Source organism: Salmo salar, chromosome 13 (assembly GCF_965601325.2).
Source record: "Salmo salar chromosome 13, fSalSal1, whole genome shotgun sequence".
Taxonomy (NCBI): domain Eukaryota; kingdom Metazoa; phylum Chordata; class Actinopteri; order Salmoniformes; family Salmonidae; genus Salmo; species Salmo salar.
Genome location: NC_138303.1, coordinates 57619806 through 57644742, shown reverse-complemented (window position 1 = coordinate 57644742; position 24937 = coordinate 57619806). Strand labels below are relative to the sequence as shown.

The following is a 24937-nucleotide window of genomic DNA, read 5'->3' as shown; positions in this document are numbered from 1 at the left end:
GTGGCAAAATAGATTAAGGACAACAAAGTCAAGGTATTGGAGTGGCCATCACAAAGCCCTGACATCAATCCTATAGAAAATGTGTGGGCAGAACTGAAAAAGCGTTTGCGAGCAAGGAGGCCTACAAACCTGACTCAGTTACACTAGCTCTATCAGGAGGAATGGGCCAAAATTCACCCAACTTATTGTGGGAAGCTTGTGGAAGGCTACCCGAAACGTTTGACCCAAGTTAAACAATTTAAAGGCAATGCTGGCAAATACTATTTGAGTGTATGTAAAACTTCTGACCCACTGGGAATGTGATGAAATAAATAAAAGCTGAAATAAATCATTCTCTCTGCTATTATGCTGACATTTCACATTCTTAAAATAAAGTGGTGATCCTAACTGACCTAAGACAGGGAATTGTTACTAGGGCTAAATGTCAGGAATTGAGAAAAACTGAGTTTAAATGTACTTGGCTAAGGTGTATGTAAGCTTCCGACTTCAACTGTATATTCTTATGTGGGGCACATTTTGTGACACTCCCTTTTAACGCAGCCTGTGATCATCATAGAGTGAAAGACCCACGTCCAAGCTCCAGAGAGTCTTAGCTTTCAGGAATGGGCTCATAGTAGCTCATAGCCAAAACAGTTCAAATGTCAGGGCCAAATGAATTGTTTTCAGAAACCGCCAGAAGTTTCTGTTTACCACAGTCAGCTTTGGATTCTATCAGTTCTCTTCCACTTTTCCAGGCTGGCAAAGTACCAGGATGATGTCTATGGTTTTGAATCAGAATTTAGAGAACTGAATTGGAAAACTGAATCTGAATGCATCTGAGAAGTTCAATATATGAAACTTTGATAAACTTGAAATTATAGTTTGTTAACTTGATGCACAGACAATTAATGCAATATCTATCATATTGAAAATGAATATATAAATATTGAGCTTGAATATTCAATGAAATGGAAATTAAATGTTAAAGCTGACTGTAATATTCATTCAATTCAGTTTCAAATCAGGAAATACAAGTTCAGTTTACAAGTTCAGCATTACAATTTCAAAAAGATTAAATTCAAATTTAAAGTGATGGAATTCAAATAAAATGTATGTTGGCACTGAAATCGCTCCATACTCCCTCCCTGTCTCTCTCTCTCTCTCTCTCTCTCTCTCTCTCTCTCTCTCTCTCTCTCTCTCTCTCTCTCCCCCCTTCTCTCTCTCTCTCTTTTAATCACACAGAAAAACACATCTATCTCTTTTCCTTTCATTCCATCTCTTTCTCGTTCTATCCCTCTCTATTTCTGACATGCTTCTCCTGGGAACAAAATATAATTATTTAAAAGCCTGGTCTTGTTTGTTTGGTTGGCTTAATGTTAACTATTCAAATCCGGACCGAGCGTTGTCGGTAAAAGCACTCTGTTCGCGAGTGTGTGGGAGTGTGTATGTGTGCGAGGGACTCATCTCTCCAGATCTGAAGAGAGTTTCGAACAATACAAATATACCTGCGAATGAGAGAGCGAGCCACAGCCCACCTGGCAGGGTATGTAACGTATCTCTGAGAGGATTGCATAGCAACAGTGTACCCAGGCACAGCCTCTAAAACAGATGCATCTGCTAGAGGAAGACCAGGGAAGATGTGTCAAAGGTAGGAATCAATCGACCACAATCTGCTTGAGGGAAAACTCATGATCGACTCCTTTTGTTTTTCAGATGAAAACAAACTATTTCCATTCTAGGCATGCCAGTTGAATTCTCTTAACCTCACACTGCTAGAACCAGCTTGAGATAGATATTCTACTTGATACATCTCCGTTCTGGATGTCCTGACCTGAATCAATGTTTGGTGCGTTCAGTCGACAGGTCATGTGAGGTACCAGGTGTGTCATGTCATTTTTGTTGTGTGTGTGTGTGACGTGGGCAGAAGGGAACCTACAGGGTTAGATAAGGAGACAGAGACGGAGAGGATACTCTCCCGCCTTGGATAGACTGTGTGTTTGGGCTGAGGATAGTTATGCATAATAGACACACAGATCCTCCATTTAGAAGCAAATCCCCTCCGCTGGCTGGCAGGGCAGGGCAGAGCTTACTGCTGCAGCATACATAAACACCCAGCAGCACATAGACAGCAATACAGGCTCTTTGTCTTCTTCGAGGTTGCCAAATTGTACGGTCGAGTCAAGAGCGGGGCGTGGAGTATGAGACACTTGAGAGGCTGTTAATGCGTACAGTGAGCTGTATTGGGGCTGTGGTGGCACTGATACGGCAGGCTGTTTACACAGACAGACAGAGGGGAGAGCATTCGTCCCCTAAGTTCCTTGGTGGTGTCGCAGTTCTTCAACGCTCCCTAGTGAGGGGTTGCTTTAATTAAACATCCCCGATTGCCCTACTTTCCTCTGTGGCTGTGTGGTTTAGATAGTCCTCATCACACCGCAAGACAGCCAACAATGGCAGCTTCCTTTGCCATTTCTCTAAGCCCCTAGAATGCAGACGGGTTATCTGGATTTGCGCACCACCTACAGTGATGCTGCTAAATGAGACGTTTGCGTCGTACACACACATTTGTCTGTCTGTGTTGTCCTAGGCGTAGTTTGTGTATGTTTCTCAGAGATGCAACAACAGTAATTCTGTACCATCGTCAACAGTTGGATGCCTGGCCACCCTGTTGGGGTCTGTAAAGACAGACATGGTCTTCCATCTCTATGTATGAACATGAGTGTGAGCATCTATCTGCCATCTTTAATATTGTAGGAAGAGGGTGTGGGGTGGCTCTTTTGTAATGCAACTTCACTGTCAACCACAGAATGGAGTGTTCCGAGTGTGCGACGGATGGACCAGAAATGTCATTTGTATCTGATCTGATGTGATTGAGTTGTAGAGACCTATTGCGGAGGCTTCCCCGCTACAGAGAGAAGCAGCAGGCTGTAATTCTCCAGGTCCACCATACCGTGTTATTGTAGAGATCTGGCGTGTGTGTCGGGGAGATGTGTGAGAGGGTTTTGCATATGAATGGGGTGGTGACAGACAGTGCGGGGGCAGGGGGGGGTGCTACTGATGGAGCTAGCCTAGCGAGGGGGCTGTAGCATTGTGAGTGGCCCAGGCTGTTGTTGTAGTGGTGGCCCAGGCCTTTCATCAGCCCTGAGATGAGCTAGTGGCACACATAATTGATCTGATCCATGGACACGCTATCTGAGCAGGCCTTTCTGCCTGGGAGAGAGCAGGCCTTCAAAGACTTGAGGAGCACATCAACTGCAGGGGCGTGAAAATAGACCGCTTGAATGCATTTAAGAATCAGGGTTACGTTTTTTAACTCTGCCTCTTGACCCGCCTACACTAGACAGTATATACACAAGTATGTGGACACCCCTTCAAATGAGTGGATTCAGCAATTTCAGCCACACCCATTGCAGACAGGTGTATAAAATCAAGCACACAGCCATGCAATCTCCATAGACAAACATTGGCAGTAGAATGGCCTTACTGAAGAAATAGGATGCCACATTTCCAACACATCAGTTTGTAGCTGCCGGTCAACTCTTTGCTGTTATTGTGAAGTGGAAACGTCTAGGAGCAACAACGGCTTAGCCGCGAAATGGTAGGCCTCACAAGCTTACAGAACGGGACCGCTGAAGCTCATAGCGCATAAAAATCGTCTGTCCTCGAATGCAACACTCACTACCAAGTTCCAAACTGCCTCTGTGAAGCAAGGTCAGCACAAGAACTGTTCTTCAGGAGCTTGATGAAATGGGTTTCCATGGCCGAGCAGCCGCACACAAACCCAAGATCACCATGCGCAATTTCAAGCGTCGGCTGGAGTGGCGCAAAGCTCGACATTGGACTCTAGAGCAGTGGAAACGCATTCTCTGGAGTGATGAATCATGCTTCACCATCTGGCAGTCCAACAGACAAATCTGGGATGTTTTTCATGGTTCGGGCTAGGCCCCTTAGTTCCAGTGAAGGGAAATCTTAACGCTATAGCATACAATGACATTCTAGACAATTCTGTGCTTCCAACTTTGTAGCAACAGTTTGCGGAATCATGTTTCAGCATGACAATGCCCCCGTGCACAAAGCAAGGTCCATACAGAAAGTTTGTTGAGATCAGTGTGGAAGAACTTGACTAGCCTGCACAGAGCGCCGACCTCAACCCCAATCAAAGACCTTTGGGATGAATTGGAAAGCCGACTGCAAGCCAGGCCTAATCGCCCAACATCAGTGCCCAAGCTCACTAATGCTCTTGTTGCTGAATGGAAGCAAGTCCCTGCAGCAATGTTCCAACATCCTGAGGAAAGCCTTCCCGGAAGAGTGGAGGCTGTTTTGCAGCAAAGGGGAGACTGACTCCATATTAATGCCCATGATTTTGGAATGAGATGTTTAACGAGCAGGTGTCCATATACTTTTGGTGATGTGGTGCATTTCAAGCCATTCACCAATTTAATTTCACATAGCTGGGTCTTCAAAATAGATTTTACGGTTATCAATGAGGTGAAGGAAACAGAACGTGACTCATTCAGGCATACAGTCGGTGGGTAATGTACTGTATCACTGTATTGAGTATCTCAGGGAGGTAACGTTTCTCTGTGTGTCTTATCTTCCAGCTGACATCATATCCACGGTTGAGTTCAACCCAACTGGAGAGCTGCTGGCAACGGGGGACAAGGGAGGGAGAGTGGTGGTGTTCCAGAGAGAACAGGAGGTAAGACCGGCACAGACCCCCATTCTCATCATGTCTCTCACATCCTGGCACTCTGTTTTACTATGTCACTAACCATTTGACATCTAGCTCATAAACCTGCATCTAATGAACCCATATTGAACCTTGAATGAAATAACATCACATCGGCACATGCATTACCATTCATAAACGTCCCTTTTTCAGGACCCTGTCTTTCAAAGATAATTCGTACGAATCCAAATAACTTCACAGATCTTCATTGTAAAGGGTTTAAACACTGTTTCCCATGCTTGTTCAATGAACCATAAACAATTAATGAACATGCACCTGTGGAACGGTCGTTAAGACACTAACAGCTTACAGACGGTAGGCAATTAAGGTCACAGTTATGAAAACTTAGGACACTAAAGAGGCCTTTCTACTGACTCTGAAAACACCGAAAGAAAGATGCCCAGGGTCCCTGCTCATCTGCGTGAATGTGCCTTAGGCATGCTGCAAGGAGGCATGAGGACTGCAGATGTGGCCAGAGCAATAAATTGCAATGTTCTTACTGTGAGACGCCTAAGACAGCACTACAGGGAGACAGGACGGACAGCTGATCGTCCTCGCAGTGGCAGACCACGTGTAACAACACCTGCACAGGATCGGTACATCGAAACATCACACCTGCGGGACAGGTACAGGATGACAACAACAACTGCCCGAGTTACACCAGGAACGCACAATCCCTCCATCAGTGCTCAGACTGTCCACAATAGGCTGAGAGAGGCTGGACTGAGGGCTTGTCGGCCTGTTGTAAGGCAGGTCCTCACCAGACATCACCGGCAACAACGTCGCCTATGGGCACAAACCCACCGGACCACTGGACCAGACAGGACTGGCAAAAAGTGCTCTTCACTGACGAGTTGCGGTTTTGTTTCACCAGGGGTGATGGTCGGATTTGCGTTTATTGTTGAAGGAATGAGCGTTACACCGAGGCCTGTACTCTGGAGCGGGATCAATTTTGGAGGTGGAGGGTCCGTCATGGTCTGGGGCGGTGTTTCACAGCATCATCAGACTGAGCTTGTTGTCATTGCAGGCAATCTCAACACTGTGCGTTACAGGGAAGACATCCTCCTCCCTCATGTGGTACCCTTCCTGCAGGCTCATCCTGACATGACCTTCCAGCATGACAATGTCACCAGCCATACTGCTCGTTCTGTGCGTGATTTCCTACAAGACAGGAATATCAGTGTTCTGCCATGGCCAGCAAAGAGTCCGGATCTCAATGCCATTGAACACGTCTGGGACATGTTGGATCGGAGGGTGAGGGCTAGGGCCATTCCCCCCAGAAATGTCCGGGAACTTGCAGGTGCTTTGGTGGAAGAGTGGGGTAACATCTCACAGCAATAACTGGCACATCTGGTGCAGTCCATGAGGAGGAGATGCACTGCAGTACTTAATGCAGTTGGTGGCCACACCAGATACTGACTGTTACTTTTGATTTTGACCCCCCCCCCTTTGTTCAGGGACACATTATTCCATTTCTGTTAGTCACATGTCTGTGGAACTTGTTCAGTTTCTGTCTCAGTTGTTGAATCTTATTTTCATACAAATATTTACACGTCAAGTTTGCTCAAAATAAACGCAGTTGACAGTGAGAGGACGTTTCTTTTTTTGCCGAGTTTAGATGTTGATTGGATGTGGAAGAAACCGTGCCAGCGTGTTACAGTAAAGGCTCGCACACATCGCACCGAATGTTGATCTAGCGTTCGTCTGCTGATCGTTCCGCGCACTGTGTTTTAGGGACGAGCCACTGTTGACATCCGACTGTCTTCACCCGATTCTACATGTAAAATTGGTGTACACTCGGTTAGCAAATGATGTCTGGCACTCTGTTCAGAGATGCTAAGTACTCTCGGCGAGCAAATACTATCGGTGTGTCTGAGCTCTTTCATTCGCTGGGTTACTGTGTAGTAGTAGTTGTAGCAGCAGTAGTAGCAGCAGTAGTACTAGTTGTGGAAGTGTTAAGGGTCTGTGAATGTTTATTCAGTGGTTGTAGGAGGTATTATGGAAAGATTATGGGCCACTCGGGGAGGCCTACCGTCTCCTTTGGAAGCTGGATGAAAGGACTAGACAGCGTCTGAACCTTCTGTCTGGCTGTGAGAAAATATGAACGTCAGGGACTGCATGAGATCCCCCCCTCCTTTCTCCGCGTCTTTTCACCTTCCAGCTGATTTCAAGGCGCTCCATAGTATCCGCTAATCCTCACACCAGAGCCCCCCCCCCCCCCTTGCTTCCCCCTGTCTTCACCCCCGCAGAGGGCAAATCTGTTTCCATTAATACCCTCCCTTCTTGTTTGGTCATCTGATTTGGCTCTATTGATTCTGAAGCTTCCTGAGGTGAAACCTGACCTGCCATGTTGGCTGAGCTGAGGCTGCTGGGCTGTTATTGAGCTATCTCGCTGGCCCTTACTACAGATCCTGACAGCCTTACAATAGATTTAACCCACTTTTGCCTGATTTCTCATAGTTCTACTCAACAAAAATGCCTTATGAAGGCACAAGGTCTGTACAATGTCAGCAGTTATGTCAACCCGTATAATGCCGGAGAGGGATTTTGGTGACTGCTCAACATACTACACTCCCCATGTTTTGTTTGTTCCTGGGTAGTTCCTGGGTAGTGTGCGTATGTATGCTTGATCTAGAAAGCAGAAACCAGGCCGTCGACACATCTGCTGCTGTGAAAATCTTGGGTTGCTGTTTCCTTACATTTTGTCTATTCAGTGCAAATAGGAAGATCCCCACTCTCAAATTGTGTTCAATGTACCCCTCCTCTGTATCCTCATCCCGCAATATCGTTATCTTCATTTCATTGTCAAACTTCAAACACTGGCCTTTTTATTTTGCATGTCTGAATAGCTGAAAAATCCACAAACTCCAACGTTGTCCTGGTTGTTTCAGAGTAAGAACCAGCCCCACAGGAGAGGGGAGTACAATGTTTACAGCACCTTCCAGAGCCACGAGCCTGAGTTTGACTACCTGAAGAGCCTGGAGATCGAGGAGAAGATCAACAAGATCCGCTGGCTGCCTCAACAGAACGCTGCCTACTTCCTCCTCTCCACCAATGGTAAGCCGCACAGCCAGTTTTAGGGAAATCACCATATTTTACTGCTCACTTGTCGACGTTAGCGTTTGCTAATGGTTCCATTACCTCCATTACATCATCTGTTGCATAATACAGCCTATTGATTTTAGCCAAGCGGCTGCTTTATGGAAAAGTCTTCATGTGAAGTGCTGCAAGAGGCAGGAAGTGGCTCTTCTCAAGTTACATATTCACATATTCATCAGTCACTCCATTGACCTTTACAATACTGCAGTGCCCCTCCTTTCACCTTTCACTAAATGTATTAGACGGGGAACTTGCATCAGCAGACAGACTCCTATGAGGGCAGAGCGCTATCTTTGAACATCTGTGGAACAAGCTAGGCTGACAACAGGAGGCTTTAATCAGGTTAATTGGAGGCTATTGATCTCAGCTGATATATCTGCTATCTATTTATGCCATGCCAACCCTCCGCAGTGGCAAGCTTCCAATACTGTAGCAGCACAGCAGATCGAGCCGCACACCACTGAGTCGCCCTCCTCCCCTCCTTAGCACAGCTAGCTATCTCCCCAAGCCAGATCAGCACAGTACACCGTTCGTTTAGCCCATCCCTAGTCTGTTGTTGCTCATCCCTCTCTCCCCTCCTCCTCTCCTCCCTGCAGATAAAACGGTGAAGCTGTGGAAGATCAGTGAGCGGGACAAGAGACCGGAGGGCTACAACCTGAAGGACGAGGATGGGAGGATCCGAGACCCAACCACCATCACCGCCCTGCGGGTAAGATGCCAACCCGTACCCCACCACGGTGTCACCACAGCCTCCGGGCATCTCTGTGCCCACCCGCCCAGCGCTACATACAGAGGTTGAACACTGATGTCATCCTTCCTCTGGCAACCTGTGTCATTATCGCTCCCTATGGCAGTCTAAGCCTCTATCTCTCCCCCCAGTGCCACTGAGGGATTAAAGAAACTCGCCTGGTTTCATATCTTGCCAAATGCACATGTCTGTCAGTGTGAGGGTGTGGAGGGGGTGTTTCTGGGGGGGGGGGGGGACACCAAGCGCCAATGCTGCTGACTGACCAAACATTAGCCAGGTCCAGTAGTGACCCATCTGTCTCCACCATCCTTTGACCAGGGGTCAGCATGGGGTCAAATATCACCCCCATCTCCATGGATACACAGACAGCAGGCTGGGACATGTCCGACATCAACTCTATTGGTAGCTGTCAGATGGTAAAGCCATAGTAGATTATAGCTGGTGTAAACAGAGGTCTTATGATGGGTAGACGTTTGTTGTCTTTTCCTTTATAAACATAAAAGGCCTGTTTTCATCATTGTTGTGTTACATGAAAGAAAAACCCCCAGAACAAACATTTGAATTGAATCCTCTCTTTTTCTCCTCCACTCTCATTTAAAAAAAAAAAGAATGTAATAGACATGTTTTCCTTCGTTCCAGAGCTCACACTCCGCACTCGTCAGTAAATATCATATTGATTTAGGAGAGAAGTGAGCTGTGTAGAAACTGTATCAATATTTCGACCCCTGGCTTGTGCCAATCATCCCTCTCTCCTCATGCTCTCATTTTCCACTCTGGGGCACAAATTGACCCTTACGCAACACAGCCTTTGGAAATCAATAGAAATCACATTACGGTTGAGAGATGGAATTGTGAAACATCATTGAATGGGATTAAGTTAGTGGGAGGGAGCGACTGTGTTGCAGGCAGTGCTTGACTTGGGCAGGAGCTCACCGGAGCTGATTACCGGCAACTCCAATTTCCTACTGCTTGAGCTCCTGTTCCTCTTATAGAATATTATCTCAAAAGTATTGTGGAGCTTCTGCACCTAAATGTAAACAGTACCGGCACCTATTTCATTCCAAGTCGGGAGTAGGCAAGATCAGGTGGGATAATTCGAGCCAACGAGAAGGCAGATACGCATGTACAGGCACAACAGGCACAACGGTTACCACAGGCACAAAGTCAAAATTGGCTCTATCGTAAAAAGTCATGAAAACAGAACATTTATTTTTTTTCGGTATTAATTTAAGGTTAGGTTTAAAATCATATTTTAAGAAGAGAAATTGTAGAAATAGTTGGGGTTTATGACTTTGTGGCTGTGGTAACTAGTGACGACCAGGCACAACTCCGATAAATAGTGTATTTTCTCCAAGTTGCTAGGATGTCACAGGTCCTACTTATATCAGTACACTCATAACAACCTAATCATTACGAAACTTCTATTAGATCAACTAAGCCACACGTAGCAAATATGCCATTCAATTATTTGTTAACCAAATTTGACACTCCCTCATTGACCTCCATACAAAAACTCCTCGCTTGGTGAGCAAAGAAAATGTCTTTCAGTCACTCTGAGAGAAAACATGATGTCACCCATCAGAGAGGTATGTACTGTCAGTCTGTCCCAGTACTCTGCAGAGGAGACCTTACTAACTGACTACACTTAACCCTATGTGGCCCCTCAGTAGTGGGACCAGTACAGGATCAATGTTATTGAAAATGTCCACTGCTCACTAGCATGCATACCACTGTGTATGCTATGCTTATTGTGAGATGGTACACTTAAGGAGGATTTACTATCCATTTGGGTTGAAGGTCTCCCATTTCTCTCCTATCCTGTCTGAACATATCACCCGCTTGGCTTGATTCATGTCCAGGTCTTTCTATTGAGTAATAACTGTGGACCGAAGCAGCTCCTCCCAGTGCTGCCTCATCTGAGAAACAGACGTTGATGTATGAGTTAATGACCTCAGCAGTCTCTGCAGCATGCTCCTCCTCCAACTCTCGCTGTGTGATGATGTGACCGTGCCGTGGCGCTGAGAGACACTCATCATGCTAGCAGACTCATATCTGATAATCATTGGCAGCGCTGTGTCTGTGTCTGTGTGGCGTTGACAGATGGTTTGTGTTCACTGTCAGACAGATACCCAATAATGGTCAGCCAAGGAGGCGCCCAAGAGTGAATACACATTAGTGAGCATGTCCCACTCCCCCTCTATGTCACTAGTTATCACTATCACTCATTACTCTCTCTCTCTCTCTCTCTCTCTCTCTCTCTCTCTCTCTCTCTCTCTCTCTCTCTCTCTCTCCTCTCTCTCTCTCTCTCTCTCTCTCGTCACTAGTTATCACTATCACTCATTACTCCTCTCTCTCTCTCTCTCTCTCTCTCTCTCTCTCTCTCTCTCTCTGTCACTAGTTATCACTATTACTCATTACTCCTCTCTATCTCTCTCTCTCTCTCTCTCTCTCTCTCTCTCTCTCTCTCTCTGCCACTAGTTATCACTATCACTCATTGCTCCTCTCTTCCTCGCTCTCTGTCAAATTGTCAACACTCCGTCTCCCTCCAGTATTCTCCATATTCCATTTTACCTCTACTTCTTTCCATAGTCTCTCTCTCCCCTCCCTCTAATGTGTAAATGTATCTTTCCCTTTTGTCTCTCCCGTGCCGAGCCTATAGACCAGTGGTAGTTCAGATTACTGTATGGGACAATATACAAACGCTTTTGAGAAAGATAATAAAAAATAAAATAACATTTTTATCGAGAAATGTTTTATTTATTTTATTATTATTTTTAATAAGAGATGAAAATGCAATGAATTCAAGGTTATTTGTTGATGTGAAAATCTAAATTGACCAATTTTAAGGTTGTGTCATTAGATTTGGGGTGAGGTCATGAGAAATTCTGGCTGAAAAATTCCCCCTGAAAAAGTTGAATACCACTGCTATAGAACATTAGAGACAGGGATTACGGCTGAGAACGGTAGAAATCCAATTCCAAGTGTGAATTGTCTGTGTGTGTGTGTGGGTGGGTGTGAGCGGTGTGTCTGTGGGGAGAGCGGCTGGAGGGGCATTTATCACTTTGCACAGACAGGAGAGGGTGTGTGAGGGGGAGTGCTAGTGAAGGTGGGGGGGGGGGTCCCTGGCGAGGAGCTGCAGGCTACAGCTGCTCCTCCTGTATGGCCGTTAAGCAGCTCTGTGAGGGGTTATCATTTACCAGCGCTTTTATTGCTCTTCCAACACAGCCAGAGGAACCACAGACAGACAGAGGGAGGGGGCAGTCTCTGTCAATAACACACACTACAACTGACAGCTCCACACAAATGAAGGAGTAGTCTGGGCTAGTGCTGGACCAATATACCGTGCAAACCTTCGTTTGGGATCTAGATATTTAAAACCAATTTCTTTGTTTTGGCAAATATGACGGTAGAAATACCCGCATGCCGATATCATCGATTGGAACTTGTAAACAGCCACAAGGTTTCCTATCTCCTGCAGTCCTGATTGTCAATCATAAAACCCTAATGCTCTTCTATAAGAGTCCTCCTCACATCCAGAGATAATGATCATGATGCATCAGCACAAGCCTCCTGCTGATTCCACTGAGTTGGCAATGCATTAGTCTAAATTGCGAGGCGCGTACGAGACAAAATCTGGAACATTTGTCGAGAAAGGGGCCCATAAAGTGTGCGAGTGTGGCAGACAAGGCCTTGCACAGTAGGGGTCTGGGTCTCTCTAGGGGCCCCCTGTTGTGTGGCTGGTGTCTAGGGGACCGGGCTGAGATTTGTCATCATTAAAGGACCCTACTCCCTGTGAGAACATGGGGTTCCCCATTATGGGCTGGCTAGAGGAGCTCTCAGTTCAGTCTCACACTGTCAGAGTGATGCATGAACAGCCCATACTGAAATACTGCACTCACTGAATTACTGACTGTTGAATACACGTTTGATGTTTATAAACACATCTTTTTCTTATTCTCTTTCTCTCCCTCCCCTCCATCACTCCCTCTCTCTCCACTTTTTTTCTCTCCTCCCTGCCACCCTCCTTCCCTCCCTCCTAGGTGCCAGTGCTGCAGCCCATGGACCTGATGGTGGAGGCGACGCCCAGGCGGGTGTTCTCCAACGCCCACACGTACCACATCAACTCCATCTCCGTCAGCAACGATTACGAGACCTACATGTCCACGGACGACCTGAGAATCAATCTGTGGAACCTGGAGATCACCAACCAGAGCTTCAGTATCCTTCTCCCAACAAACATAGTGTAGATGGCTAGACTGACCGCTGAGGAACTCATATTAAGAGATTGTCTCACTTTGGAAGATGTTTTCATTTTTTTGTTGTTGGATTAGCTCATTCATGATGATGTATGCATCACACTCAGGATGTTAAGCTAGAGGACAGAAAATATATACTATTAATTCTGAATTGCATTATTTCTCAGTTTCATGGGGAATAAAAAAGGTATTCAGTTTAAAGCAGTTTAAAGCTCATGTATGCAATAGAATTTGGGCCATTCCGCCGAATCGGTGCCATTTGCATGTTGTAACTTTTCAAAATTGAACTTCATTCTTTATCTTTTTTTCAGCACTGTATCTAATAACACACATGTTTAACTATTCAAAGTGTGTAATGGTCAATCTCAGGCAAGTTTTACAACGTTTCTAAATGGAAGATGGTTGCATTTTTCTCAGTCCTGTTACCAAAACTGTTTAAATATCAATTAAAAGTCATGCCAACTAGTTTCTTTGTTTTACCCTCAATAAAGTGGGTATTTTAAAGAAATTATTGGGTACATGTTGAAAAAAATATCTGTAGCTAAAAAGTCATATGCAGGCAAAAAAATGTTTAACACAAAGCCATTTTTTATTTTTAAGGGAGACCCCAACCTCAATTTTATCAAAAATCTATCATGTGTTTTATCAAACAATTGTTTAAATGATGGACCAAACATAATTGAAAAATAAGTGGTTTATCTTTATTTTTTTTAATAAAAAACAATTAAGTAACAGGAATGAACATTGGGTCACAGGAATGAGCACTGAGTAACAGGAATGAGCACTGAGTAACAGGAATGAGCACTGAGTAACAGGAATGAGCACTGAGTAACAGGAAGGAGCACTGAGTAACAGGAAGGAGCACTGAGTAACAGGAAGGAGCACTGAGTAACAGGAAGGAGCACTGAGTAACAGGAATGAGTGCTTGTGTGTGTGAGAATAACTTGATGTCACAGAACTTCCTTCAATTAAACAAAGATAAAACAGAGGTCATTATATTTGGCCAAAAAAGATCTGAGTCTAAATAGCAACATAAAGCAGTAACAATTGTGTGTGTGTGCTTTTGCATGAGTGCATGTGCGTGTATGTGAGCGTGTGCTTGTGTGTGGGGTGGGGTGGGCGGTAGAGAGAGAGAGAGAGAGAAGGTGTGAGTATCGCTCCTCCCCCTGCAGCATGTGTGTCTGGCTCCTGCCTCTGCACAGCATGGGTTCTCCATCTTCCTCTACAAAAGGCAAGAAAGACAAATACAAAAAGCTGAGAATATGAATCAGATCCTCAGATCTCTACATTGACTACCAGTATCTAATGTTCACTTGAAAATACTATTTTCTGAATATAAAACACAACATTCACTTGCAGACACGACATACAATTGTATTTCATATAGAATTGAAATGAATGAATGAACAAAACCTTGCCTTGCCTTTTCTAAGAAACAGTCTCTAGTTTGGCCCAGACATCGTTGTCAGTTTCCATGTAACGACCTGTGACTTGCCTCGCTGGTGGGATGGTACACAGGATGTCTTCGCGTGCTGACCAGCAAAACCTGTTGGCCCCAGTCCTTTTCGTACAACGAACCTTGACGTGTGTGTTGTTTGTGTCTGTGGTGATGCCAGGGTACAGTTGACCGTCGTACTTCAGCACACACCATTTGCCAACAACCTCAGGACTTTGCCACGGATTTTCTGTGGTCGTGGGAGCCTTCTGTCGATTGAATGTGAAATGCTTTGCATTAAAGCACTCACATCTCAGAGGATGTCTTGCTGTGCACAAGCAGCTGACATCCCTGTAGGTCACCTCTCCATGGCCTAGTGTTACTGCCTGATGCATCTTCATCGTAGCTGGAACTGGGCTATCTGGAGGTGTAATGAGGAGCTTCATGGCTTCTATCCTGGACTTGATCCTGTAGTAAAGTCTCGCTCCACTTTTTGCGACGTCTGCGCTTTTCCCCTCTTACTAAATGTTATTGACTGTTTTCTTCCTGCCTGATGCTATGTCCTCCCTGTATTTCTGCTGTTCCTTCTTTTAAGTATCTCTCTCTCCTTTCTGGGTCGGCATTGCGTCGAGTGCGATAGCTTTTCGAGCGCCATAGCTTTTCTGCAGCACCTAATCGATTGGCTCCCTGTAAGTAATGTGTTCACATTGTAAAACTGAAAACACCTTCAGTAATTCCAACTGTAAAACTTAAAATCAAGAGAATAGTATTATAATTAATCAATGTACATACCAGATACACATTTAAAATGGCTATTTCATTCAAACTTCTCACTCCTGTTACTCTTATTCAGTCCTGTTACCCTTCATCTGAGTAACAGGACTGAAAGTAACAGGACTGAGTTTTTAGCATAGCATTTGCAAACACATGATATGTAGCCACATGGCATCAATGCTAATAGCATGAGAACACATAGCACCTTCAAGTTGTTTACCAAAACTATCTAAAGAAAAAAAAAATACCTAAATTATTTCTTAGATGTTAACAGGACTGTACTTTGAGATTGACATTCTCAGTCATACTTAAAATATGATAAAAAAAATACAGAAAAAAGAGTGAGAGAACTTACTTTTGGTCTTCCCATGGCCTTCAGGAGACTCAAATGATGCTACCTTCTGTTGATCATGTGACTTGTGGAATGTCCCACATTTTTAGAGCGGGGAATGTGTCAGGCTAACAGGACTGAGTGAAAACCTGGGGACACGACTAAAATGTGTTTTAACTAACATATTATGATTTTACGATGAAAATTAAAATGTTATATCTAAATTGGAAATAGAGTCACAAAATAATACCAAAAAAATACGATTTCTGAAGGATTCTAATCATTATATTTCATGGTGAAGTGTAGTGTTAGAGAGTGGGGATGGGCTAAAATCAATTTTTTTCAGTATTCTAGGTAGTTTTTATTAAGGCTTCACATGATGTGTTTTCAAATTGCAATTAGGACAAAGTGCAGGACACTTTGCTTGATAATATAATGTATTACCGTAAATTCCGGACTATAAGCCACAACTTTTTCCCCAGCTTTGAACCTCGTGGCTTAAACAATGACGCGGCTAATATATGGATTTTTCCCGCTTTCAATTTTTTTTTTCCAAAAAAACACATTCTGTGACGTGCTCAGTTTTTTTGGCGGCATGAAGCTTTCATTAGACCAATGAAATTGCCGAACGGGTTAAGGTCAAACAACTTTTTTGTTTACTGTTTAGATTAAATCGAGCGCTCTCAAACTTCCCATCATTCTGATTACGGTAGTCATTTTGTCACCCATATTAAATCGTTTTTCTCCCCTCGTCAATCTACACACAATACCCCATAATGAGAAAGCAAAAACACGTTTTTAGAAACTGAATTATGACATTTAGAACTGAAATATCACATTTACATAAGTATTCAGACCCTTTACTCAGTACTTTGTTGAAGCACCTTTGATGGTACAAGCTTGGCACACCTGTATTTGGGGAGTTTCTCCCATTCTTCTCTGCAGACCCTCCCAAGCTCTGTCAGGTTGGATGGGGAATGTCGCTGCATCTCTCCAGAGATGTTTGATCGGGTTCAAGTCCGGGCTCTGGCTGGGCCACTCAAGCACATTCAGAGACTTGTCCTGAAGCCACTTCTGCGTTGTCTTGGCTGTGTGTTTAGGGTCGTTGTCCTGTTGGAAGGTGAACCTTTGCCCCAGTCTGAGGTCCTGAGCGCTCTGGAGCAGGTTTTCAACAAGGATCCCTCTGTACTTTGCTCCATTCATCTTTCCCTCGATCCTGACTAGTCTCCCAGTCTCTGCCGCTGAAAAACATCCCCACAGCATGATGCTGCCAACACCATGCTTCACCATAGGGATGGTGCGAGGTTTCCTCCAGATGTGACGCTTAGCATTCAGGCCAAAGAGTTCAATCTTGGTTTCATCAGACCAGAGAATCTTGTTTCTCATGGTCTGAGAGTCCTCTAGGTGCCGTTTGGCAAACTCCAAGTGGGCTGTCATTTACTTAGGAGTGGCTTCCGTCTGGCCAGTCTACCATAAAGGCCTTATTGGTGGAGTGCTGCAGAGATGGTTCTTCTTCTGGAAGGTTCTCCCATCTCCACAGAGGGACTTTAGAGCTCTGTCAGATTAACCATCGGGTTCTTGGTCACCTCCCTGACCAAGGTCCTTCTCCCCCGATTGCTTAGTTTGTCGGGTGGCCAGCTTTAGGAAGAGTCTTGGTGGTTCCAAACTTCTTCCATTTAAGAATAATGGAGGCCACTGTGTTCTTGAGGACCTTCAATGCTGCAGAATGTTTTTGGGTACCCTTCCCCAGATCTGTGCTTCGACACAATCCTGTCTTGGAGTTCTACAGACAATTCCTTTGACCTCATGGCTTGGTTTTTTCCCTGACATGCACTGTAAACTGTGGGACCTTATATAGACCAGGTTTGGCCGGGGTAGACCGTCATTGTAAATAAGAATTTGTTCTAAACTGACTAGTTAAATAAAGGTAAAACCAATCAAACAAACAAATTAGACAGGTGTGTGCCATTCCAAATCTGGTAAAAACCATTGAATTTACCACAGGTGGACTCCAATCAAGTTGTAGAAACATCTCAAGGATGATTAATGTTAACAGGATGCACCTGAGCTCAATTTTGAGTCTCATAGCAAAGGGTCTGAATACTTGTGTAAATAAGGTATTTTGGTCTTTTATTTTTAATACATTTGCAAAAATGTCTAAAAACCTGTTTTTGCTTTGTCATTATGAGGTATTGTGTGTAGATTGATGAGGAAAACAATTAATTTAATCCATTTTAGAATAAGGCTGTAACGTAACAAAATTTGGAAAAAGTCAAGGGGTCTGAATACTTTTCGAATGAACTGTAGATCTATATGACTCATCATATAGCCTGTTCAACCTCTCTTTCATGTCGTCTGAGATTCCAAAAGATTGGAAAGCAGCTGCAGTCATCCCCCTCTTCAAAGGAGGGGACACTCTTGACCCAAACTGTTACAGACCTATATCTATCCTCCTAGTCAATAAACAGATTACCGACCATTTCGAATCCCACCGCACCTTCTCCGCTATGCAATCTGGTTTCAGAGCTGGTCATGGGTGCACCTCAGCCACTTCTCAAGGTCCTAAACGATATCGTAACCGCCATCGATAAGAAACAATACTGTGCTGCCGTATTCATTGACCTCGCCAAGGCTTTCGACTCTGTCAATCACCACATCCTCATCGGCAGACTCGATAGTCTTGGTTTCTCAAATGATTGCCTCGCCTGGTTCACCAACTACTTCTCTGATAGAGTTCAATGTGTCAAATCGGATGGCCTGTTGTCCGGGCCATTGGTAGTCTCTATGGGGCTGCCACAGGGTTCAATTCTTGGGCCAACTCTTTTCTCTTTATACATCAATGATGTCGCTCTTGCTGCTGGTGAGTCTCTGATCCACCTCTACGCAGACGACACCATTCTGTATACTTCTGGCCCTTCTTTGGACACTGTGTTAACAACCCTCCAGACGAGCTTCAATGCCATACAACTCTCCTTCCGTGGCCTCCAACTGCTCTTAAATACAAGTAAAACTAAATCCATGCTCTTCAACCGATCGCTGCCTGCACCTGCCCGCCCGTCCAGCATCACTACTCTGGACGGTTCTGACTTATGTGGACAACTACAAATACCTAGGTGTCTGGTTAGACTATAAGCTCTCCTTCCAGACTCACATCAAACATCTCCAATCCAAAGTTAAATCTAGAATTGGCTTCCTATTTCGCAACAAAGCATCCTTCACTCATGCTGCCAAACATACCCTCGTACAACTGACCATCCTACCGATCCTTGACTTCGGCGATGTCATTTACAAAACAGCCTCCAATACCCTACTCAATAAACTGGATGCAGTCTATCACAGTGCCATCTGTTTTGTCACCAAAGCTCCATACACTACCCACCACTGCGACCTGCACGATCTCGTTGGCTGGCCCTCGCTTCATACTTGTCGCCAAACCCACTGGCTCCAGGTCATCTACAAGACCCTGCTAGGTAAAGTCCCCCCTTATCTCCGCTCACTGGTCACCATAGCAGCACCCACCTGTAGCACGCGCTCCAGCAGGTATATCTCTCTGGTCACCCCCAAAGCCAATTCCTCCTTTGGCCGTCTCTCCTTCCAGTTCTCTGCTGCCAATGACTGGAACGAACTACAACAATCTCTGAAACTGGAAACACTTATCTCCCTCACTAGCTTTAAGCACCAGCTGTCAGAGCAGCTCACAGATTACTGCACCTGTACATAGCCCATCTATAATTTAGCCCATACAAATACCTCTTCCCCTACTGTATTTATTTATTTATTTTGCTCCTTTGCACCCCATTATTTCTACGTTGCACTTTCTTCCACTACAAATCTACAATTCCAGTGTTTTACTTGCTATATTGTATTTACTTTGCCACCATGGCCTTTTTTGCCTTTACCTCCCTTATCTCACCTCATTTGCTCACGTTGTATATAGACTTATTTTTCTACTGTATTATTGACTGTATGTTTGTTTTACTCCATGTGTAACTCTGTGTTGTTATATGTGTCGAACTGCTTTGCTTTATCTTGGCCAGGTCGCAATTGTAAATGAGAACTTGTTCTCAACTTGCCTACCTGAAAGGTGAAATAAAATAAAAAAATCAAATAAATATGAAACTGCTGATGCCAGTGTGCCTACAAACCCCCTTTATCAGATCTTCCTCATAACAGAATGCTCATGGACTTCCACTGTTCCTTTAAATGGCAGGCAATTTGATCTAACAGCTTGGTTGATATTTACACTGGGTAGATAGCAATTAGCAAGCTGCTGGTATCTCTGTCTATATCCCCCCTGGGTCTTCATATGTCTGCCTCTCTGTCACTCTGGCCATTACCCTTTATCTGGTGCCTGTCTCTGTCCAGCAGTCATCTGCATCCCATCCCAGGTGTGTGTCAGAGAGAATCCAATGAGGTCATCTTTAAACAGGCGCACATCCCCATTGATCAACAATGATTTCCACTTTGAGGTTCTCTGCAGATCGCAGATGAGATGCCCTATGGACAGCAGAATGGATGGCTGAGCTTTGGGGCCCTGGGCACATATTGAGCTTCTTATTTACTGAGCCTCTTTACTGGATCAATCACAGTGCTACTGGCTAGTCAACCTCTCTCCTCAGCTCTCATCTCCTGTTTCTCTCTCTGTGATGGATCTGCTGTCATTTCCCTCCTCCGGACGAACGCTGGTTTCTGCTGTTCCTTGACATTTTTAAAGTCTTATTTTTTTTTTAACCCATGCTGTTTTTTCTTTTCATTTTTTTGTGCTTACTCTGGCAAACTCTAATGGGTTGCTATGCGTTTTCCCTTTCCTTCTCTTGTCCAATAGTTACTTTAAAGTCTCAAACTGTAAGCTGTGAATTGCATCAGTACTCCCTCTATGTGGTTGAGTTCCTTTACCCCCCCCCCCACCTCAGACATTGTGGACATCAAGCCGGCTAACATGGAGGAGCTGACAGAGGTGATCACAGCAGCGGAGTTCCATCCCAACCAGTGTAACACCTTCATCTACAGCAGCAGCAAGGGCTCCATCCGCCTGTGTGACATGAGGGCCTCAGCACTGTGTGACAACCACTCCAAATGTAAGACTGCCTCTGCCGCAACCCAAACCACTCATACGCTGTATATTGTCAGCAGGCTCCGTGATAAGGGCCAGGAGTTTTTCCTGACCACATGAGTTGACTAGGAAAAACTTTGGGACGAGTTGTCCCAAGCATTCAGGTCACATGATCAGGAAAAACCTGCTAGCCTTAAGCATAGGCACCGGGGCTTTTGTAAGCTCTGAAGCCCTTATACCTCTATAACAGTCTATCAACTCTTTTCTAATAGCTACTGTGTCACTAACTGTTAGTCATTTGCTGCGCAGTGATAATTAGTATTTGTATGATGGCACAGTTGTTGGTAAATTAATTTATTGCATGTTACATGTTGTTGAACTGAGCTAAGCTGCAGGTGGACATGTCTTTGTGAGATATTATTGGAAAATAAGGTGGAAATGGAGGAAAACAGAGAAGCACTATGATCTCAAGGGGGATTTTTATCGATTTTTTTTCTTCTCCCCCCTCCAGTTGTTTTTTGCCATTTTTCCATGTACTAAGTTCTTTGTAAATTGGTGGACCAAAAAGTCCACAGGATACAAGTGTCTATTCCTCCATGGCTCTGAGTTGATCCAAACACACAGTGATATTGATGTTTCAAGGTCAGTCAAGGCTCTGTCCCTGAGCCCCAAATCATCCGTTTTCACCAGGCTGAACATATTGACGGATCATAGACAGACAAGAGGTTATGCAGTGAGAACAGCCATATTATAATATCTATTATTGGCACATATATCTTACATTTAATATCTTAAATAAGCTCACAGTATTTGTGTGTTCAATTATTGACCGTTAAGAGCGGCATTTGCATTTCAAATCAATTATCATCCTGTTTGAGAGGCCCCAGTGGATAAAGATCGACTCATAAATAGGAAAGATAGATAAATTCCCAGAAGTAAATAATCAAGTATTAATGACGCGTTTGCATTGCAAAATACGACTATGTTAATTACATGTTTTACTGAGAAATAAATCTTCTAACATGAGAAATGGTTTTCTATTTAGCCGAGATTTATCAGTGAGATGTATTATTTCTCTCCTTTTCCTTTGCATATTTAGCGGTTGTTTAGAAGAGCCAGCTGATGGCTTAAATTAGCTGGTGCAGTGTGAAAGTGATTAATCAATCAACCGGAGCTGTAAGCCAGAGAGTGGCTTCTCCAGTGCTTTTTTTGGCCAGATGTTAACACAGCTTGTTCCTCTGTCTGTTCCCCCTGCAGTCTTCGAGGAGCCGGAGGACCCCAGTAACCGCTCCTTCTTCTCTGAGATCATCTCCTCCATCTCAGATGTCAAGTTCAGCCACAGCGGGCGCTACCTGATGACACGGGACTACCTCACTGTCAAAGTGTGGGACCTCAACATGGAGAGCAAACCTCTGGAGACCTACCAGGTAGAGTATACCCCCCGTTACAACACGTACACTTTTTTTTTTGTATGTGTCAAGCTTGTTATGGAGACCTTGATACACTGTAGATCATACATCGTTCTGAACATTTTTGCACATCGCTGGGTACAAAAAAGAAATATGCAAAGGGAAAATACCAGAGCCATATATTGACCGAAAACACATGGTTCTGGAAAATATATCTCCCTTTATTTCCCCCTTTTTCTCTCTTCTAGGTGCACGACTACCTGAGGAGTAAGCTGTGCTCCCTGTATGAGAACGACTGCATCTTCGACAAGTTTGAATGTGTCTGGAATGGGTCTGACAGGTCAGTGACCGCCGCTGTATTAGGATCGGTGTGACTGGAGATCTTCATACTTTACATCAGTGTATCAATAGATAAGGTTGGATGAGATCACCCACCCCTCTCTCTCTCTCTCTCTCTCCGTAGTGTGATCATGACCGGCTCCTACAACAACTTCTTCCGCATGTTCGACCGCAACACCAAGCGTGACGTGACCCTGGAGGCGTCGAGGGAGAACAGCAAGCCCCGGGCCATCCTGAAGCCCAGGAAGGTGTGTGTGGGAGGCAAGAGACGCAAGGACGAGATCAGTGTGGACAGCCTGGACTTCAGCAAGAAGATCCTGCACACCGCTTGGCACCCCTCTGAGAACATCATCGCCGTGGCCGCCACCAACAACCTGTACATATTCCAGGACAAGGTCAACTAAGGTTGGATGGACGAAGTGCAGAGCAGCACAGACCAGCATAGCGCGCCCTGGCTGGCTGGCTGACTGACCGCGCTCACCTGGGGACTGGGAGAGAGCCGCAAGGCTGGGAATCTCTGGCCGCACTGCAACTTGTGAAGAAGAGACACTGACAGCTTTGCAGCTTCCTCTCTCTCTCGGAGACTGGCCGCCATGTTGTTGTAAATCCAGGGTTGCCCTCGGTTGCACCCAGAACATTGAGAACGATGGCTGTCAACGCCTGTTTATTTTGTTTTTCTCCATTTTACAATTTTCTCCCTCAAAGTTGTTGCTGTAGTTTTGATGGATATGCACAGAAATGCAGGGATGATACTTTTATGTGTATGTTCCTAAGTAGAAACAGGAGTACTTTGCATTGGGGAGATGGAGATGAACTGAGAGACTGGCTCCACTAACTCACCCTTTGCATCCCTGAGACGATGACATGCTTAGATGCTACTGAAATGGTGTGAGCTTGATGCCCTTTGACCTCTTCTCCTGCCCCCCTCTGTATCTCTTAATTTATTTATTTATCATTTCTCTTCATGGTTTCGAAACATACCTGCAGAGGAACGGATGTTGTTACTGGGTAGGATTGATTTAAAACAATGTAGCAAGCTTTTTCTTCCAATTTTTTTAAAATACATTTACAAAAATACAAAATGTATAATAAAAAAAATGAGTAACCTAAATAGTCATGACTTTTTATTATGGGCTCAGTGATCCCGGGAACAGAGCTGGGAAAATGAATCTAACACATTACTGTCTCTTTAGCCCCGTTTATACTTGGTGCTGTGTCCTGATCCTGTCTACATTCTGATACGGCAGACAATTAGTGTAGATCAGTAGTTCCCAAACCTTTTATAGTCCCTTACCCCTTCAAACATTCAATCTCCAGCTGCGTACTCCCTCTAGCACCAGGGTCAGCGCACTCTCAAATGTTGTTTGCCGTCATTGTAAAAGCCTGCCACACACACACATACACTATATGACATATTTATTAAACATAAGAATGAGTGTGTTTGTGTCACAATCCGGCTCGTGGGATGTGACAAAGAGCTCTTATAGGACCAGGGCACAAATAATTAACAATAATCAATAATTTAGCTCTTTATTTAGCCATCTTACACGTAAAATTGTATTTGTTCATTGAAAATTGTGAATAACTCACCACAGGTTAATGAGAAGGGTGTGCTTGAAAGGATACACATACCTCTGCAATGTTGGGTTGTATTGGAGAGAGTCTGTCTTAAATCATTTTCCACACACAGTCTGTGCCTGTATTTAGTTTATGCTAGTGAGGGCCGAGAATCCACTCTCACATAGGTACGTGGTTGCAAAGGGCATCATTGTCTTAACGTGATGTGCCAAGACAGGATACTCTGAGCGCAGCCCAATCCAGAAATCTGGCAGTGTTTTCTGATGAAATTACATTTTTCCCAGAACCACTTGTTGCAATTTGGATGAGGCTCTCTTGTTCAGATATCAGTAAGTGGACTGGAAGCAGGGCATGAAAGGGATAACAGATCCAGTTGTTTGTGTCATCCGTTTCAGGAAAGTACCTGCGTTCTTGCGCACCCAACTCACTCAGGTGCTTCGCTATATCACATTTGACATTGTCCGTAAGCTTGAGTTCATTTGCACACAAAAAAAATCATACAATGATGGAAAGACCTGTGTGTTGTCCTTGTTAATGTAGACAGAGAAGAGCTCCAACTTCTTAATCATAGCCTCAATTTTGTCCCGCACATTGAATATAGTTGTAGAGTCCCTGTAATCCTAGATTCAGATCATTCAGGCGAGAAAAACATCACCCAGAATTATGGTCAGTGAAGAAAACTTTAAGCTCGTCTCTCAATTTAAAAAAAAGTGTCAATACTAAGCCATTGATAACCAGCGCATGTTGTAAAAGCGTTACATGGTTGCTGCCCATATCACTGCATAATGCAGAAAATACACAAGAGTTCAGGGGCCTTGCTTTAACAAAGTTAACCATTTTCACTGTAGTGTCCAAAACGTCTTTCAAGCGATCAGGCATTCCTTTGGCAGCCAGAGCCTCTCAGTGGATGCTGCAGTGTACCCAAATGGTGTCGGGAGCAACTGCTTGCACGTGTGTTAACACTCCACTATGTCTCACTGTCATGGCTTTTGCACCATCAGTACAGATACCAACACATCTTGACCACCAAAGTCCAAAAAGGGTATATTTCAGCAGAATGCACATTTTTACTTTATGGACACATGCCTTGAGTCAATGGTGGACGATTTAAATGATTTAAGATATCTAGATCCATTACAACACTACCTCCGAAGGTGTTCAGGAGGACCTGGGCCTGGTTTCGCCAAAAGCATTTTAAGGCTCATTTCAT

The 24937-nt window shown here is 44.4% G+C and overlaps 1 protein-coding gene across 2 annotated transcripts in view; it reads left to right on the top strand.

Moving 5' to 3' along the window:
- LOC106567445 (serine/threonine-protein phosphatase 2A 55 kDa regulatory subunit B beta isoform) overlaps positions 1–23072 on the top strand; it is an 88853-nt gene extending 65781 nt beyond the window's left edge. For both annotated transcript variants that reach the window (XM_014136708.3, XM_014136709.3), the window contains exons 2-9: positions 4578–4675; positions 7597–7762; positions 8401–8513; positions 12593–12770; positions 20262–20426; positions 21659–21828; positions 22059–22150; positions 22274–23072. In XM_014136708.3, coding sequence (XP_013992183.1) covers positions 4578–4675; positions 7597–7762; positions 8401–8513; positions 12593–12770; positions 20262–20426; positions 21659–21828; positions 22059–22150; positions 22274–22553 — 1262 coding nt within the window. In that variant the 3' untranslated portion in view covers positions 22554–23072. The remainder of the gene's footprint in view (positions 1–4577; positions 4676–7596; positions 7763–8400; positions 8514–12592; positions 12771–20261; positions 20427–21658; positions 21829–22058; positions 22151–22273) is intronic.
- Positions 23073–24937: the final 1865 nt, after the last annotated feature.